At 36.5% G+C, this 17047-nt stretch overlaps 4 protein-coding genes across 4 annotated transcripts; 2 read left to right on the plus strand and 2 right to left on the minus strand.

Moving 5' to 3' along the window:
- Positions 1–154: 154 nt before the first annotated feature.
- On the plus strand, positions 155–2586 carry pcna (proliferating cell nuclear antigen). The gene is made up of 6 exons (XM_067399096.1): positions 155–636; positions 1179–1276; positions 1419–1486; positions 1581–1775; positions 1865–1988; positions 2070–2586. Exons 1-6 carry the CDS (start codon positions 416–418, stop codon positions 2144–2146), a joined length of 783 nt encoding a protein of 260 aa, XP_067255197.1. The 5' UTR covers positions 155–415; the 3' UTR covers positions 2147–2586.
- A 964-nt stretch (positions 2587–3550) lies between these two features.
- On the minus strand, positions 3551–10000 carry LOC137028290 (GTPase IMAP family member 8). The gene is made up of 5 exons (XM_067397065.1): positions 9991–10000; positions 6870–7467; positions 6693–6769; positions 4455–5041; positions 3551–4246 (listed from the first exon to the last, which is right to left on the minus strand). The coding sequence occupies exons 1-5, from the start codon at positions 9998–10000 to the stop codon at positions 3551–3553; spliced, it is 1968 nt and encodes a 655-aa protein (XP_067253166.1).
- Positions 10001–10180: 180 nt separating this feature from the next.
- On the plus strand, positions 10181–11369 carry zgc:113625 (uncharacterized protein LOC553227 homolog). The gene is made up of 2 exons (XM_067397066.1): positions 10181–10229; positions 10609–11369. Exons 1-2 carry the CDS (start codon positions 10181–10183, stop codon positions 11367–11369), a joined length of 810 nt encoding a protein of 269 aa, XP_067253167.1.
- Positions 11370–14126: 2757 nt separating this feature from the next.
- Positions 14127–16331, minus strand: zgc:172131 (uncharacterized protein LOC100002821 homolog). Its single transcript, XM_067397067.1, has 3 exons — positions 16128–16331; positions 15961–16037; positions 14127–14778 (listed from the first exon to the last, which is right to left on the minus strand). The coding sequence occupies exons 1-3, from the start codon at positions 16329–16331 to the stop codon at positions 14127–14129; spliced, it is 933 nt and encodes a 310-aa protein (XP_067253168.1).
- Positions 16332–17047: the final 716 nt, after the last annotated feature.

Below are 17047 nucleotides of genomic sequence, written 5' to 3' on the forward strand. Positions count from 1 at the left end.
ACAAACTAAAAGTAATCCGTTATAAGTTCCAAAAGACTTGCTGGTTTGACAAAGGACGAGCTCACGCAACACATCAAATGCGTGTGAAATGGCGCCCTCTTGTGGCCAGTGGCTGCAGTTCCTCCAGGAGGAGTCAAGCGTCAGAGGAAATGACGAAGGCAAGAGAGGGTCAGTTTATCAAAGTCCCAGCAAAAGCGCGCGCAGTTACATTCAGAGCCTCCAGAGAAGAGAAGACGGGACAGATACACCTGCGTTTCTTTTAGAGTCTTTGAACTTGTTACTGTTAAAACACTTCGATAGACTACGAGTACTGCGTTCCTGCACTTGAAGACAAGCAGAAAACCAGGCCGCGCTTGTGTCATAACAGGAATTAGATAACTTTTTTTTTTTCATCCTCCCATAAGAAAGAAGCACAATGTTTGAGGCACGTCTCGTTCAAGGATCAATCCTTAAGAAGGTTCTGGAGGCTCTGAAAGACCTCATCACCGAAGCCTGTTGGGATGTCAGCTCCTCGGGCATCTCTCTGCAGAGCATGGACTCGTCTCATGTGTCTCTGGTGCAGCTCACGCTCCGGAGTGATGGGTTCGACTCCTACCGCTGCGACAGAAACCTGGCCATGGGAGTCAATTTGAGCAGGTAATGATGGAAATTATTTTTTTCTTAATTTTTTTTGCCGTCTAACCTCTCGGGAGAGTGAAAGTTGAACATGTCTGTGCATGCCCGACTGGACAAGCAAACAGCAGCCCGCCATTTTAAAAACGTAAAGCAAGAATATTTGTCCCTTCACAGCTGTTAGTATTGAAATACATAGTTTTATGTGTTTTAATAAGTCTTTAATTTGTCAGAAATAAGTTTAGTATTATTTGGCGCGCAGAGTGTTTCCTGTATTCTTCCCTCACTGCTGGTCGTGACGTCACTTACGCGCGCTTAAGCATGTTGGCGGGAAAAAAAGCCGGGTTGCTGAATGACCAATATGGCTTTGCAGTTAGACAAAGAGAGCTTGTTTAAAAAGAAAACCACACTACTTTTATTTAATAAAACTGTGTATTGGTAGTTTAACATGGGTGTAATTTGTTTTAAAATACAAATAGTAAAAAAAAATATTTAGCATGTCATTCTGCAGGTTTTAAATAAAAAAAAGCAATTTTATTAATTTTAAAGGAATTGTTGTTTTCTAGCATGTCAAAGATTCTGAAGTGTGCTGGAAATGAAGATATCATCACACTCCGGGCAGAAGACAATGCAGACTCTTTGGCTCTTGTCTTTGAAACACTCAGTGAGTTCATAAGACTTAATTCAGCTTTAGTTATATATTTAAACGTACATATAGCCAGATTAAATCGGATATGGCTTGTTTTTATTGATTGTGTGCTGTAAGTTCTTGAAAGAGACATTTCTGATCTCTAATGTGTTTTTAGATCAGGAGAAAGTGTCCGACTATGAGATGAAACTGATGGATCTGGATGTGGAGCAGCTTGGCATTCCAGTAAGACTTTATTTTAGATGCTTGAAATTCTGATATGATTGTGCATGTTTTTTTTTACTCTAATGGTGATGTTTCGTTCTCCTCTTCACCTCAGGAGCAGGAATACAGCTGTGTAGTGAAGATGCCCTCTGGTGAATTCGCCAGAATCTGCAGGGATCTCTCACAGATCGGTGATGCGGTCATGATCTCATGTGCCAAGGATGGCGTGAAGTTCTCTGCCAGTGGAGAGCTGGGTACAGGAAACATTAAGCTTTCACAGACCAGCAACGTCGACAAGGAGGATGAAGCGGTAACATTCTTTAACATTGGCCACATAAATAAAAGCAAGTGTTTGTTGTATGTTTATGAGGGTAATCAACAACACTTTGTTCCTCGCAGGTGACAATTGAGATGAATGAGCCAGTGCAGCTTATTTTTGCATTGAACTACCTGAACTTCTTCACCAAGGCCACTCCTCTGTCCAAGACGGTCACGCTCAGCATGTCTGCAGACATTCCACTAGGTATGAAAAATGCTCACATGCTCATTATATTGCATTTTTTTAGTTGAGGCAATTAAAATGATTGTCCTTTTCCCATTGCAGTGGTTGAGTACAAGATTGCAGACATGGGGCATGTCAAATATTACCTGGCACCCAAGATCGATGAAGAATCCTCTTAAATCCAAGTAGAAGACTGAAGTCTGTCATCTTTGAGATTTCATTCTGCATATCAGAAATTGTTTGGATAGCTGTTTTGGGAAAATGCATTTTGCTACTCAGTGTCTGCTGTGGTTTCCAGTTCAATGGATTCACAATTCTGTGACCTAAGCCATTTCATAGGACTGGCAGATATATGGGTGCACTTAAATGATGGTAGTTTGGTTCTTAGCTTTACCAGGCACTGTGGGCTGAATCTAGAGTGCTTATGGCAGCATGTACAGACTCCCCTTTGGTTCAGTCTCATTTTCTCAATCTTTGTCCCTATTGACTCCATTTCAGGTTTTTGTCCAACTGCTCATTCTAATGTATAGATAATTGTCTGTAAATATGCTAATTGGACACTGTTCTTCCAGTCAACCATTAATAAAACTTTTTGTAATGATGAATTGTGCTTGTTTTTCCCAATATATATCTAAAAGACATACATTTAGACATTTCAGATGTTTCATATATATATAAGTGTGTGTGTGTGTGTAAAACGATGTTTAATATAAAGTGAGAGGTAGTGAGTTGAATTTTGCTGTTTGGAACTATTTGGAAATTTGGCCACTTGAGGGAGCCAGAGTAACATGTTTGCACAAGCTTCATAAAAAAAATAAACTTTTCATAGCGTTAATGACTAAAGGGATTTTGCACTTTTCTCTCGAGTAAATGCCATTGAAATAACATTTAAGAGAATGCTCTTAAGGATAGCTATTCTAGTTAGCCTATTTAATTGGAACTTAAAAAAATCGTTTTTTAGTGATATTTTCAAGGAATTTATTGAACCAGTTCTGATCTGATCTGGGTTTCCCAAAAGCATCTGAATCGTACTAGTCTAGAGACCAATGGTTGAATACTTATGATGCTTTTGAGAAATTGTTGATGTTGATGGGAAAAAACACTGGTCCCCATGAAACTAGCTTAGCCAAACTGGCGAGGAGTTGTGGTTTTATTTATTTTTTGCAGTTCATTGGAAGGAACCTGGTTTCAGGACCTACTTGGATATTTGCAGTTTGAAGACATCCTGTCATTGCATAGGTATGTGTGGTGTTTTTTTTTTAATTGTTTTAAATACATGATGAAACTATAGACTCACATGCAGGGTTTAATGTTTTTATTTTGTTAGTCACTTATTTCCAATATCACCATTACATATCTGTTCATTACATATATCAAACATGAATTGGAAGCTTAAATACTAACAAACCTTAATATTACAGCCTACACAATTTTAACAAATGGAGACTAGCCTAAATAAAATCTTAACATTCTTGGAAAAAAAGAATCATGTTTAGAGGGTGTCCCAGCGTGAGATTTTTTGTGAAGTTCTGCTTACTACTTGGGATAGTTTAGCTGTGCACATTTACACACAGTTCAATTTCTTACAAGATACTGCACTCTTTGTTCTCTTTATGCTTCTTTCTATGATTGTAATGAGTTGGCATGCCCCTACTTCTCTGCATGTCAAAAATGATCTCCAGCAGTTTTTTCACCTGATGATGGTTTTTGTCATTGTTGTTGAATGCCTGACATCTTGAATCACAGATTTTGATGAGTTCCTGAAGTTCTTTGTCGCTGCCATTGATGTAATCATTTAAAGTCCTGTTCTTCAGCTTCTCTTTGCCAGTGAAAAGAACCACAGTCTTTGAAGTCACATCCTCGCCAAACTCTTTCTTCAGAAGCGGGAGAACCTCTCTCTCACCATCTGTGAAACGGCCAAGCTGCATAACCAGCAAATACACGTCAGGCCCTGGATGCACAAGCTCTTTGCACTTCTTTATCTGCTCTTCCTGGTTTTTAAGGTCTTCACTGAAGAAATCTGGGGTGTCTATTACCCTAATCTTAATTTCATGAAAGGTTTCCTCTGCCATCTGGCACTCTGTGGTTACTGGAACAGAACTGGCACGTGATTCAAAACGTTGCTTTTTAAGAATGGTATTTCCTGTAGCACTCTTCCCACTTCCTGTCTGTCCCAGTAGCACAATGGTCATTGGTTTTGGCTCATACACCTGAACTGATGTATAGTTAGAATTAGTTAGAAGACACAGTCCATTCAGTTTCAGTACATAGATACCAAACTATTACTATCTACTAGTATGCAGGTGACATGCTACTTAAATGTCTTCTAGTTGATAGGTTGAACTCAAATGTTTTGTTACCTGGTTTGTTCGTTGTTGCTCGCTCTGTCTCCATATTAGCATGTGTCCTTTTGGAATTAAAAGAGTGATTGATATAGGGTTATACAAATTAATTAATTTCTTGCTGTCCATCATAACTATGTATCACCCACCTTTCTTTGTCAGATTCAGATGTTTGTTTCTTTGGCATGCTTTTCATGAGTTTAATCAGTTCTGTGATTAGTTCATTATTCTTCATATCTCTGTTGTAAACGCACAATCTGTTTCCACACTCATTCAGGATTGTGGCGTGTTCTTTTTTGAAGGCTGCTAGTTTGTCCATTGAATTTGAAGGTAACTTTTTTTCGACATTAACCAGCACAATTGTGTTTTCAACAATTTTCTGTCCAAGCTTCTTCTTTAGTTCAGTAAACATCTCCATCACTTTTGGTGACACAGTTTTGTACTTGAGTATGAGGAGGAACACACGTGGATCTGCGTATGATGGCTTCAACTCCTCCATACTGTCAGCTTCTGGATCTGATGAGTTTGGTTTATGAAAAAGGTCTGGAGTCTTGATAATACAGATCTTCTGACCAGCAATGGTATCCACAATCTTCTCACAAGTGACCTTTTCTGTTCGGAAATGATCTTTGTCAAGAATTGCGTTCCCTATGAGACGCTTATTGTTGCTGTCCTTTCCCAGCAGGATCACTGTTATCCTGCAGTCACCTCCATATTCCTGGATGGTCAGTTCTGAGATAAATTCAAACAATTAACACGTCTTTAAAAAACATTCCTCCTTGATCCTTCGCAATTTGAAATAGCAGGATATAACTGTTTTTACATTGTAATTGTTGAAATTTCCAAGGATCAGCATTCTTCCTTAAAAGTGATCGGGCAGACCAAACCATAAGTTGTAGAGACTTGAAAATTTGAGGGCTGGTAATACTCACACCACACCATCACGTCTTCGCTCGTCATTCTGGCGAAATTGTCGGGTATTTTGGATTTTTTTTTAAAAAGTTTGCTAACTAATCCTGGGTTTTTGACCAGATTGGAACCAAACCAGTGCAGCAAGATTCTCAAAAAAGTCAATAGTTATCAAAAAAGTTGAAATTTCAATTCACGGTCCCTAAGGGAAGTGAAGTGGAGCCACTTTTACTAAAATGACTATAACTCTGGAATAAGATATTTTCACCAAACTCAGCACATGTAAAAGCTCATTCTGTGGTTGCGACTACCTGGTGGTGCTATAACAGGAAAAAAAAATGAAAATGGCTATAACTACTTCACTGTTAGTTCAATCGACTTGAAAGTTGGCATGCAGTGTCTTCGTCCAAGGTACCATGGCTGTTTCTGAGGACATTGTCACATCTCAAAAAACATGTCCGCTACTGAATTTTGAGGAACTATCAGACAGGATAACGGAGGCCGATCGGAACGAAACTGGCTGTTTGACTCACGGCCCTATAGGCCTGTGAGAAATTCAAAATAAATCAGCCACTGGGGCACCTTCGTGTTTTTCATGTGCATAAAAGTTTTTGTATTGCACGATTTTTCACACATGCCCACAACACATGTATCACATGGTAAAACTCCTCATTTTGAGGACCTTTGCCTCTAGGACTGCTGCTGTCCATCGAATTGTTCATTAAATATGGGAGATTATTCCAAAAACCAGCTTTGGTGAACTAGTCTTTGGTTTTTGGCTCAACTTTGATAACTGTTAAAAAGCTTTATAAACCATATTTCCTTTGGTAAACTGCCTGTATTGGCTGTAAATGATTTTTTACATTTATGATCTAGGTGGTTACATGGATACACTTGAACCCAAATTTTTTAAATTTTAAGTTCAATTCACGCCGCACCAACAGTTACCAGATTACAGCACATCATTTCTTAGACATTCTAATTCTTTTCTTCCATGCACACCCTGATTTCAAAAGTGCAACATGCTTCTGGATCAACAAAGATGTTAGATTTCAACCAGTTAGATTTGAGGGACAAGTTTACAGTTTGTGTAAAGTTTAAGCTTACAATCAGGGTTAGGTGCTTTTACATAAATGTAATCTACATATCATTTCCCACTGTTTTTATGAGTAGGGGTATAGTTATAACTACATTTTCCGATCTGAATGTTGTTCCAGGATCATCAAAATATGTTGGCCCAAGAACATGTGTAACTGCAAAATCAGGATGTGCAAACAACATTTCAAACCCCTATGTGAAAGAAAATGACAGCCAAAACATTATCTTGCTTAACAAGGTAGTCGACTACTCATTTGACTACTTTAGATTGACGTAAAAGTCAGGTTAGAAAAAACACAAAACCCAGCATGTTGATTTTATCATATCCTTTTAGATGACAGAAACGTAAGTTGATTAAGAAATCTGTAAGATATACCTTTGCTGTTTTCAGGCACCCTTGACACTTCAGGTGTTTCCTTTTTTGGATCATATGTATCCATGTCTTCATATAACCTGCAGGATTGAGATGATATTACAGGTCAAATTATAGGCATATAGGGATTTATATGTATGTGCGGAGATCATAATCACTACTTTCATATGTATGTCTTACGGCTCATCAGCAGGTGTGGAATTGCTTGATTCAGTAGCCTGCTTCTCATGCATTGCCTTCCATTTTTCCATAACCCGTTTGGTCAGCTTATTATCTTTATCGTCTTCTTTCTTGTCATAAACACACACTCTCTGTCCACACTCATTTAGTAGTTTTTTGAGATTCTCATCAGCTTGGTCATATGGCTGTACTGATTGCATCTCTTGACTGTTAGCTAGCACAACAATTGTATTTTCCACCATTTTCTCTCCAAATCTCTTTTTCAGCTCGCTAAACATATCAATCTCTTCCTGCAAGATCTGTTCATCATGCAGTACCAGAAGGAATGCACGTGGACCTGAATATTGGGGTTTAATCTCCTCTATGTTGTTAGTTTCTTGATCTTGGTTTTGGTGGAAAAGGTCTGGAGTGTTGATGATACAGACCATCTGATCACCCAGTTTTTCTTCAGCTCTTGTGCATGTCTCTTTTCCAGCTATGAAATGCTCTGCCTTTAGTATGGCATTCCCTATCATAGACTTATCATTGCTGTTCTTTCCCAGCAGAACCATAGTGATCTTGTCAACTCCACCAGATTGCACCTCCTTTGCATTCTCCACTATAACAAATCACAAGAATAATTCATAGTTTTGAAAACTAGTCGAAAGAAAACTGAGGTTTGGTTAGGATAAACTTAATTCCTAAATCATTATCCTTGATAACATAATATACATTGCTTGTTTACAAATATTTGAGAAGGATTCTGTAATCTTGTCATTTTATTTTAGTAAGGTTGGATTTGAGCTTGAGTATCAAATTATCAAATGCCATTACTATGAGTAACTATCAGTCTTTCTGTAAAGCAAATCAATACAATACAGATTTACAAAAAAATTGACTAAAATGTATTTTAGTCAAGCTGCTTACTTACATTGTGACATGTTGAGTTCTTCCACGTTAACAGAAACAAATGATGAGCAGAGTAAGAATCATTAAACGTGCTTCTAGCACTTTAGAAAGGACCGTCTTGAATAAATGAAAGCAAAAATGAACTTGTCTTAAATGCATGAGAATAAAGGGCTTGTCCAAAATCTGGTATAACACGTCGAGTCACTAGTATGCTAGATAACAGCTGCTCTTGTCTTTCGTTTCTCTACTTCATTTTTTTTTTTTTTAATGTTTTGTGAAAATGTTTGTAATGTAGTAGCCTAATCTAAAAGGACCATGCATATTTAAGTCAGGCTTTGATTATCTGTAGAAAATGAGTGAGAGTTCCCAAGGAAAACTTTAAATAATTTATGCCATTTGTACTAAAGGTAAAATATCTGAGCAATGGTGGGTGGAGTTACTGGAAATAGCCGTTGGCTGTTTTATGAAAGTAACAACTTTACCAGACTCAGCTTCAGGTTACTTTTCTTCCAGTATGTTACCTGAAACTCTAGCAAAGATTGTGTTTGAACAGTGATTCATTTCAGATAATCTTGGTGATGGTGAGATTGTATGAAGGACCACAAGCAGTTGTTTTGCATGTTTATTGCGCCATCTTTTGGTTACACATAGACATTACACTGTAGGATTATAACTGGTTTTTGCTGTATTTAGCAAAATCTGTCACCAATTCAATTACACAGGACATACTAAGTGGACTAAGCTGCTTTCTGATCTCTTCAGTTCTTCTCAGATTCCTGTTCATCCTGCATGTTTTTCTTTTGTCCCATAAGCTGTCAAAACAGCTTTTCACATCTCTCCTGAAAACATATACCCTCTCCTGTTCTCATTAGTTTGGTAGATGTCTCTATTGAGTTCTTTTCTTCGCTTCCTATGAGCACAACCAGCATGTTATCGAGAATTTTCTTTCTAAATCTCTCATTTAATTGAATATTTCCATCTCTTCCTGTGAGAGCATTTTATCTTGCAGTATCGTGCAGAACAGCTACTCTACCCACAATGCTCTCACACCTGTCTCTTACAGGCAGAAACAGTCATGCTGGAGTCATGCTGTTCCCTATCAGGCACTTGACATCGTTGTTCATTCCCAGTGACGCCATTGTGATCACGCAGTCACAAATAACTGGACATTCACACTCTCCTCTATGAGAAAGTAAAAATTAGAATTAATCTGCATTTATTTGATTAAATATACAGGAAAAGTCATGTTGTAAATGATTATTACAACTTAAAACAACTGCTTTCTATTTGAAGACTTTAGATGCAAAAGCCTCTATGTGCCATCTGAAATTTTCTTCTAAAATTAGCATTTTTGTCAAGCTTGTATGTTTATGTTCAGTTCTTTCACTTTTATGGCAATGAAAAGGACCTATTAATTGCCATTTAAATGAAATTACTGAACCTAAACAAAAATTTCAGATGGCACATAGAGGCTTTTGCATCTGAAGTCTTCATTCATTTATATATTTTAAAATGTAATTTATTCCTGTAATGACAAAGCTGATTTTTTTTTTTTTTTTAAAGCTAGGCCTACTATTAGCTACTCCAGTCTTCAGGGTCACATGATCCTTCAGAAATCATTCTATGTTGTTTTGGTGCTCAAAAAACATTTCTTCTCATCATGTTTTGTGGAATTTGTGATACATCTTTTTTCTTTCTGTGATTCAAAAGTACAGAATTTTGTGGAAATAGATTGTCTTGTAAACGTCTTTACTTTCATTTTTAGTAATGCATCATTGCTGAATAAAAATATTAATTTCTTTCAAACATGCCACAAATTTTAGAATATTTCCAATATGCCTGGACCTGAAATGCTGATTTCATCTCCTCTGTCGTTAACTTCTGGATCTTGGTTTGGTCTCTAGAAAAAATCTGGGGTGTTTCAAGCAGATCATCCATAATTCTTCCTAGAGCCTTTTGAAACATTCACTTTCCTGGCTGAAAGTAGCTATTTCCAAGCATGGTGTTTCCTATCAGTTTTGTCCCAACAGCGCCATGGTGACGATGCAGCTGAATCTTGTTCAGATTTTTCTCCTATAAAGGGTTAAACCAGTTTTCTCACAATTAAATGCAATATGTAATTTAAGGTACAATAAAAATGTAGAAACTAGCAGAATGCAGAATGTACAGAAATTAGCAAAAGAGTAATTTTTAAAAAGCCAATCAAAAACCCAAACTGACAACTACGTCTTACCTTTTGGCATGTTGAATTTCTAGTCTGTTCAGTAAGTTATGTGGTGAAGCAGGAAAATAGTCATCAACTGAAAGTAAAAACTAACTTTACATTTGCAAAAAATAAGTGGCGTCACAAGAAAATCTGGTACTAATACGGTGTCGCAAAAAATAGTTTCAGTCGTTGTTGAGAGAAACTGTTGCTGAAGGAAATGGACTGTATAAAGTGTCTGTGTTGTCGTTCCATTACTACAGATCGAAGTAAGTTTTGTGCTTTTGGCTTTGATTGTTTAGTAAGATTTCTGGTGTTGGAAAGTCACAACTGCTGAAACATTAAAATGTTCAAATAATTTGAGTAAATGGAAAGTGGGAACAGTGAAACTGAACTGTTTTAGGGACTATTTGACAATAGACTTTAAACAGGGCTTTGCCAATTATTGTTTGACAATTTTAAATAATAATAATTAAAAAAAAAAAGTACATTTAATATGATACAATATTAGGCCAGGTTTAAAATGCAAAACTCAATTTTACACAATTCTGTATGTCACAGTCTCTGTCTATGTCTACCAATGCAGTTAAATTTATGTCACTGTCACTGTCACTGTATTTTTTGTTCTTATTTTTGCTGTGTTGATAGGACCACTTCGCATAGTAATGATTGGAAAAACTGGAGTGGGAAAAAGTGCTGTGGGGAACACCATCCTTGGTAGAAAGGTTTTTTACTCAAGCCCCTCTGCAAACTCTGTTACTCACTTGTGCCAAAAAGCAATGGTCTATGACCGTAGAGAAATTTATGTGATCGACACACCTGGAATCTTGGATACCAGCAAAGCGAAAGACCTCATCAAAAGAGAAATAGTGAGATGTATTCAGGTTTCAGCACCAGGTCCTCATGTGTTCCTGCTGGTGATACAAATTGGCCGTTTCACTGCTGAGGAGCAAAAATCTGTCCAAGCCCTGCAAGAGCTCTTTGGAGAAGATGCTTCAAGATACATGATAGTGGTCTTCACTCACGGAGATGCACTCAATGGTCAAAAAATAGAAGACTACGTATCAGGAGGCCATCCAGAACTCCGCAAAGTGATCCAGAGGTGTGGTAGTAGATATATTGCTTTAAATAACAATGACTCAAAGAATCGAGCTCAAGTCAAGAAATTAATGGAGAAAATTGATGAAATGGTGTCAGTAAATGGGGGAGAATGCTTCACTCAAGAAATGTTTCAAGAAGCGGAAGAAAAAATTCAGCAACAGAAAGTGGAGAGAGCGGTCGCAGAGCTTCTGGAATATCAGTTTAGCTTCCTTGGGGTTCTTGATGACAGAGTCGTTTTGTTCCAGCAAACATTGATGGAAGGCGTTCGTGAACAGTTTGCTATTGAAAGTGGCTCTTACAGTTACTAAAGAGACTTAAATCAGACACATCTTCCCCTGGTTTCACAGATAAAGCTTAAGCTAGTCCTAGACAAAAATGCATGTTTTCTAAGGCACGTTTATAAAAGCTATTTTAAATGCCCTATTTGAACTAAGGGCTAATCCTGGCTTAATCTAAGCTCTGTCTGTGAAACCGGGCCCTTATGTTTTTGTTCAGCAGTTGTTTTATATTACACCTTACTCATTTATGTGATGTTATAATCCTATACTTTTATCTAACTGACCTCACAGTGACATTTATTGTGCAGTTTAATTTTACCATGTTAGAAAAATGAATTCTGTTGTGGGGAAATAAGATCTTATTTAAAGTGTTATAATTTGTCTGCAGCACATTGCAGAATGAATATGTGGAAACAGACTCCTTCGTGAAGACACTGTATTCTCTAGCACATTTGTTTTTGTTTACAGTACATAGTGATGCGTATACATTTGATTAGCAGTTAATTTTATGCCTAATGTACTGTAATTACAGGCATCAAAATCATTTTCAGAATTCACAAAGGAAAACTGTCTACTTTATTAATGTAGACCATTGTATTGCTGTCTTTATTCTTTCTTCATAAAGTAATCTATGAATAATGATGTGACTTTATTAATTTCATTTTAAGACATTGTAAACTTTCCATAATTTAGCACTTTTTTCCATTATCTTTTAACATTTGTTAAGAATCAGTTATACTGTGTACATAAATGTAAAATTGTTAAATACAAGTAAAATGTTATACTGTGAAAACAAGAGGCCTGCATGTTTTTAATGTATTAGACCAATTAATACATTATATTTAATTTTTCTTTTTACACAGAAACTTGTCTAAACTTGAAAAAAAAAAAGAAACTTGACTTGTCTAACAGTGCAATTTTTAATATTCCTTGACACTCTTTATTTATTGCCATTTCCCCATCAAAATATTTTAGTAATCATCATAAATTATTTATCATTCAAAAGCTTAAACACTATGTGGTATATATAGAGAGGATTCAGTACATTTGCTTTACAGTAAACTTTTTAAACTTTTTTTTACACTTATTTTCTGAAGTGGATTTTACTTTTTGACTTAAAAAAAAAAAAAAAAGCAGTTTCTTCTTTAAAAAGAGACCAACCTGCATTCCAAAGCATTCATGAATTACAATCATTTAAGTTCAGATCTAGAAAAGGGGTTGACAGTTAATAGGTTAAAACAATGATATTTATGGAATTTATGGCTTTTGACTGGGCAGAAAATTAGCATTTTTATATTTAGGCATTTGGCAGACCACTTTATTCAAATCAGTTTAATTTGCATTCAATATGGGTTATTTATTTATTTTTTATTCAAGATATTTTTTTCAGTTTATTCGTGTTACTGTAGTTGAGCTACAGGTATGCATTTGACATTTGGGCTCAAAACTGTTGCAGTTAACTTAAATACTTGACAATAACTTGTTAGAACTTGTAAATTTCCAGTTTGAGGCATGACTATGTAAATTATGTTTCTTGAACACAACAGAAAATAAAAAAGTCCCTTCAGGTAACCATAAAGAGTTTACCGACAATCAGTAAACACTACACATTTGTCATCTCTGCTGATCATCTCTGATATGCAGGATGTTTCTCAGCAAGAAGAAATTCTTCAGCATGTTTGGAGAGAGCGGTCACAGAGCTTCTGGAATATCAGTTTAGCTTTCTTGGGGTTCTTGATGACAGAGTCGTTTTGTTCCAGCAAACATTGATGACATTGAAAGTAGCTCTTGTGGTTACTAAAGAGACTTAAATCAGACACATCTTCCCCTGGTTTCACAGACAAGGCTTAAACTAGTCCTAGACTAAAATGCATGTTTGAGCTGTTTTAACTGAAAGCAAATTGCACTGATATATATCACCAGTAATGTTTTTTTCTAAGGCACATTTATGAAAGCTAAATGCCCTTGAACTAAGAGCTAATCCTGGCTTAATCTAAGCCCTGTCTGTGAAACCAGGCCCTTATGTTTATGTTCAGTGGTAGTTTTATATGTGATAGTATACAGTGTATGCATTTAATTTGACCGAGGTGAACTTCTAAATAATGTATGTAGTTTTAGCAAATTGGTCTTAAATTTCCAGTTTGAGGCATGACTATGTAAATAATGTTTCTTGAACACAACAGGAAATAAAAAGTCCCTTCATGTAACCATAATGAGTTTACCGACAATCAGTAAACACTACACCCATTTGTCATCTCTGTTGATCATCATGATGTTTCTCAGCAAGAAGAAATTCTTCAGAATGTTTCTCATAAGGAAGAAACTATATATATATAAATGTTTGTCAGAAGGAATTTTAATTATGGACTGTGATAACCAATGAGAATAGTTTGCCTTCTCTTGTCGTCATTTTAAAAGCAAAAAACTTTGGCGCATATCTCGAAACACCATAAAGAGTATGTAGACTTGTAGAAGGACCACATTCTTTGAAATTTTACCTCTGACTAGCACATGAAAATTGTGCAAATGAAATTGTTTTGGTCTATTTCACTGTTTGTTGTTTAAAACGTAGTTGTTCATATTGAATAAATGAAACTGTAGTGCATGAATGAGCTTTTTAAAGAAAATATCTTTATTTTGTATTGACATGCAACAATGATGTACTTTATATTTGAAAATTAACTAAATAAAAATGAACTAAACATAGTTTCAAATGAAATTAGCACATAACAAAAGACAATGAATCAGTTTTGAACAACTATCACAGTAATCACAGTTTGCCAGTGTCTACTGGATTCTGCAGTCTTTTTTCTCTGATTCTTTAGAATACGAGTAGTGTTCTAAAATGTCCGGATTTCCATTTTTCCTCTTCATTTCCAAAATGATCTCTAATAGTCTCTCGACCTGAGAAACATTGTCATCATTGTTGTTAAAAGCATGACACCTTGACCCACAGTTTCGGATCAGCTCTTGCAGTTGGGTGTCAGTGTTATTAATGTACTCTGAAACAGTTTTCCCTCTTAATTTCTCCTTGCTAGTGAACAGAACGATGGTTTCTTTTACCACGTCCGCACCAAACGCTCTCTGTATGTTCTGAACTATCTCTCTCTCTCCATCTGTGTAACGGCCAAGCTCCATGACCAGCAAATACACGTCAGGCCCTGGGTGCCCGAGTTTCTTGCACTTCTTTATCTGTTCTTGTTGGTTTTTTAGGTCTTCATCAAAGAAATCTGGAGTGTCAATGACCCTGATCTTGATTCCACAAACAGTTTCCTCTGCCATCTTGCACACCTGTGTTACTGGCATAGAACTGGCATGTGATTCAAAATGTCGATTTCTCAGGATGGTGTTTCCAGTAGCGCTCTTTCCACTTCCTGTTTGTCCCAGCAACACAATGGTCAAAGTGTTTTTCATCTTTATAGCAGCTTGGTTACCTCCTTAAATATAATAAATATAATTAATGTAATATAATGAAACATTTTAATTTAATTTTGCTTAAACGTCCTTTCTGTTCTGTTTCTACAGGAAAATCACCCCATGATTTACTCACCCTCAAGCCATCCTAGGTGAATGACTTTCTTCTTTCAGACAAATACAATCGGAGTTAATCACCCTGATGCTCCCAAGCTTTTTAACATCACGTCAGTTATGCTTTTTTCATAAGTTGAATATGGAAGGCATAGGATGTAGCTTAAGCGTTTTGAAGTGCGAGAGGCATTATGTTTTCTTTCTAAGTTGAATACGGAAAATGGTCTGGCAGAAGCTAGTTATTTTACTTTATAACGTGTTAAATATGAATATTTTTTTCTTACACAAACACGCTTCTCTTCAGAAGGCTTATTATTAACCCCTGGAGCCTCGTGGAGTACGTTTATGATGGATGGGTGCACTTTTTTGAATTTCAGACAGGTGGTTTGAACCAGTGTGCTGCCATTATAAATCTTAGGAGCATCAGGGTGATTATTAATATAACTCCGATTGTATTTGTCAGAAAGAAGAAAGTCATATACACCTGCTTGAGGGTGAATAAATTATGGGGTAATTTTCATTTTAAAGTGATCCAATCTTTTAACTTTTCACTCAGTGCTCTGCAGTCCATTGCTATTCTTCATCTTTGTCTTGGTACATCATTTCACATGACTTAAGAATACTTGGACAGTAAAATCTTCTGTCTAAAAGCTTTTAATCTCTACCTGATGAAGAATGTGTACTGACCTACATACAATTTCTGACATCTACTGCACTGGCTCAAAGTTCAGAGCCAGTGCTGCGTACTTCATCTCTATTTTCATGTGTGTTATTATGCCATAAATTTAGACTTTTAATTTTGTGTGAAGTATTGAACTGATTTAAAGGGGACCTATAATGCCCCCTTTACAAGTTCTTATATAAGTCTCTGGTGTCCCCAGAATGTGTCTGTGAAGTTTCAGCTCAAAATCCACAGATCATTTATTATAGCTCGTCTTTTGAGCGAGGGTTTGCGCAAAAACACATAGTTTTTGTGTGTGTTCCTTTAAATGCAAATGAGCTGCTGCTCCTGCCTGATTTCTAAGAGAGGGAGGGGCTTTAACAGCTCACGCCTCTATGATATTATAGATTATGATATTATAATGGACATTACCTGATATAGGCTGTTGTGCCATTGGTTCCGGTGGATTCCAGATCTCCCTTTCCACAGGTGTGGTCCTGTGTGATGATCTGTGGATCAAGGAATGTTCTATATGGAATGAGTACTACAATCATCTGGATACACTCAGATGTTTAGTCTTACCTTTCATGCTTGTGTACTTGCCGCTCAGGTGAACTTGCTAACTTGCAACATGCAATCAGTTGTTTTATTAAGTCACATTGCTCCAGATTTTTCTTAAAAACATACACCTTCCTTCCACATTGATAGAGAATGCTATCCAGGTTCTCATCTGTTTCTTTGTTTGGCCTTACTGATGTCTTATCTTCACTACTGACTAGAACAACAACAGTGTTTTCCTCCATTTTATTTCCGAACTTTTGCTGAAAATGTGCAAATGTTTCCATATCCGCCTGAGAAACATGTTCACGCTGCAGAACAAATAAAATCACACATGGACACCTAGATGATGTCTCCATATACCTCTGAATTATAGCCTGAGACTCTTGAATAACAGTAATCCATCTGGCTCCTATCTGCAGTGATATCTCATCATCAGATGTTGACTGCTCTGGCAGGAAATGATCATACCCAACAATTTTATTTCCTACCAGACACTTACACCATCTGTTTGCCCCTATCAGAAGAAAATGTATGTCTCCACAGAACTTCTCAGTGTGGTTGTTTCCTGTAATGAAGTTCACAAAAGCATTTTTGACTTATTGGAAAGATTTCAAGGTGACATTTCACCATAAGGTCTATCTACATTCTGAGCAGTTTTGAGATACTGAGCTTCAAAGTTTTTGCATTCCATTCAACTGTGTAGATAGAACCTTTTGGTTTTCTAAATAATAAGTCCCAAATTGTACACAACTTAAAAAAAAAACACATAATGTAAATAAGTCACAGAATAAGAATATGTGAATAACTCAATTTTGACAAAAATGTCAGATAGAACCTTATAATTCCAAGGTGACGGTTTGTTAATATTAGTAAATGCATCACCTAACATAAACTAATGAGCAGTGTGTTTTCACAGCATTTATTAATCCAAAGTGAATACATTTACATCAATATGTGT

The sequence above is a fragment of the Chanodichthys erythropterus genome, chromosome 10 (genome assembly GCF_024489055.1).
Source record: "Chanodichthys erythropterus isolate Z2021 chromosome 10, ASM2448905v1, whole genome shotgun sequence".
Taxonomy (NCBI): Eukaryota; Metazoa; Chordata; class Actinopteri; order Cypriniformes; family Xenocyprididae; genus Chanodichthys; species Chanodichthys erythropterus.

Excerpts from the sequence above, each read along its gene's own strand:
- pcna (XM_067399096.1), top strand. The coding sequence starts at position 416 with ATGTTTGAGGCACGTCTCGTTCAAGGATCAATCCTTAAGAAGGTTCTG. Across the intron at positions 637-1,178 it reads ATGGGAGTCAATTTGAGCAG|CATGTCAAAGATTCTGAAGT; the intron begins GTAATGATGGAA and ends GTTGTTTTCTAG. Across the intron at positions 1,989-2,069 it reads GTCTGCAGACATTCCACTAG|TGGTTGAGTACAAGATTGCA; the intron begins GTATGAAAAATG and ends TTCCCATTGCAG.
- LOC137028290 (XM_067397065.1), bottom strand. Across the intron at positions 5,042-6,692 it reads GGTGCCTGAAAACAGCAAAG|AACTGACCATCCAGGAATAT; the intron begins GTATATCTTACA and ends AATTTATCTCAG. Across the intron at positions 4,247-4,454 it reads AATCTGACAAAGAAAGGTGG|TTTGGTATCTATGTACTGAA; the intron begins GTGATACATAGT and ends AGATAGTAATAG.
- zgc:113625 (XM_067397066.1), top strand. The coding sequence starts at position 10,181 with ATGGACTGTATAAAGTGTCTGTGTTGTCGTTCCATTACTACAGATCGA. Across the intron at positions 10,230-10,608 it reads TTCCATTACTACAGATCGAA|GACCACTTCGCATAGTAATG; the intron begins GTAAGTTTTGTG and ends CTGTGTTGATAG.
- zgc:172131 (XM_067397067.1), bottom strand. The coding sequence starts at position 16,331 with ATGGAGGAAAACACTGTTGTTGTTCTAGTCAGTAGTGAAGATAAGACA. Across the intron at positions 16,038-16,127 it reads CAAGTTCACCTGAGCGGCAA|ATCATCACACAGGACCACAC; the intron begins GTACACAAGCAT and ends CTTGATCCACAG. Across the intron at positions 14,779-15,960 it reads GGCACAACAGCCTATATCAG|AGGAGGTAACCAAGCTGCTA; the intron begins GTAATGTCCATT and ends TTATTATATTTA.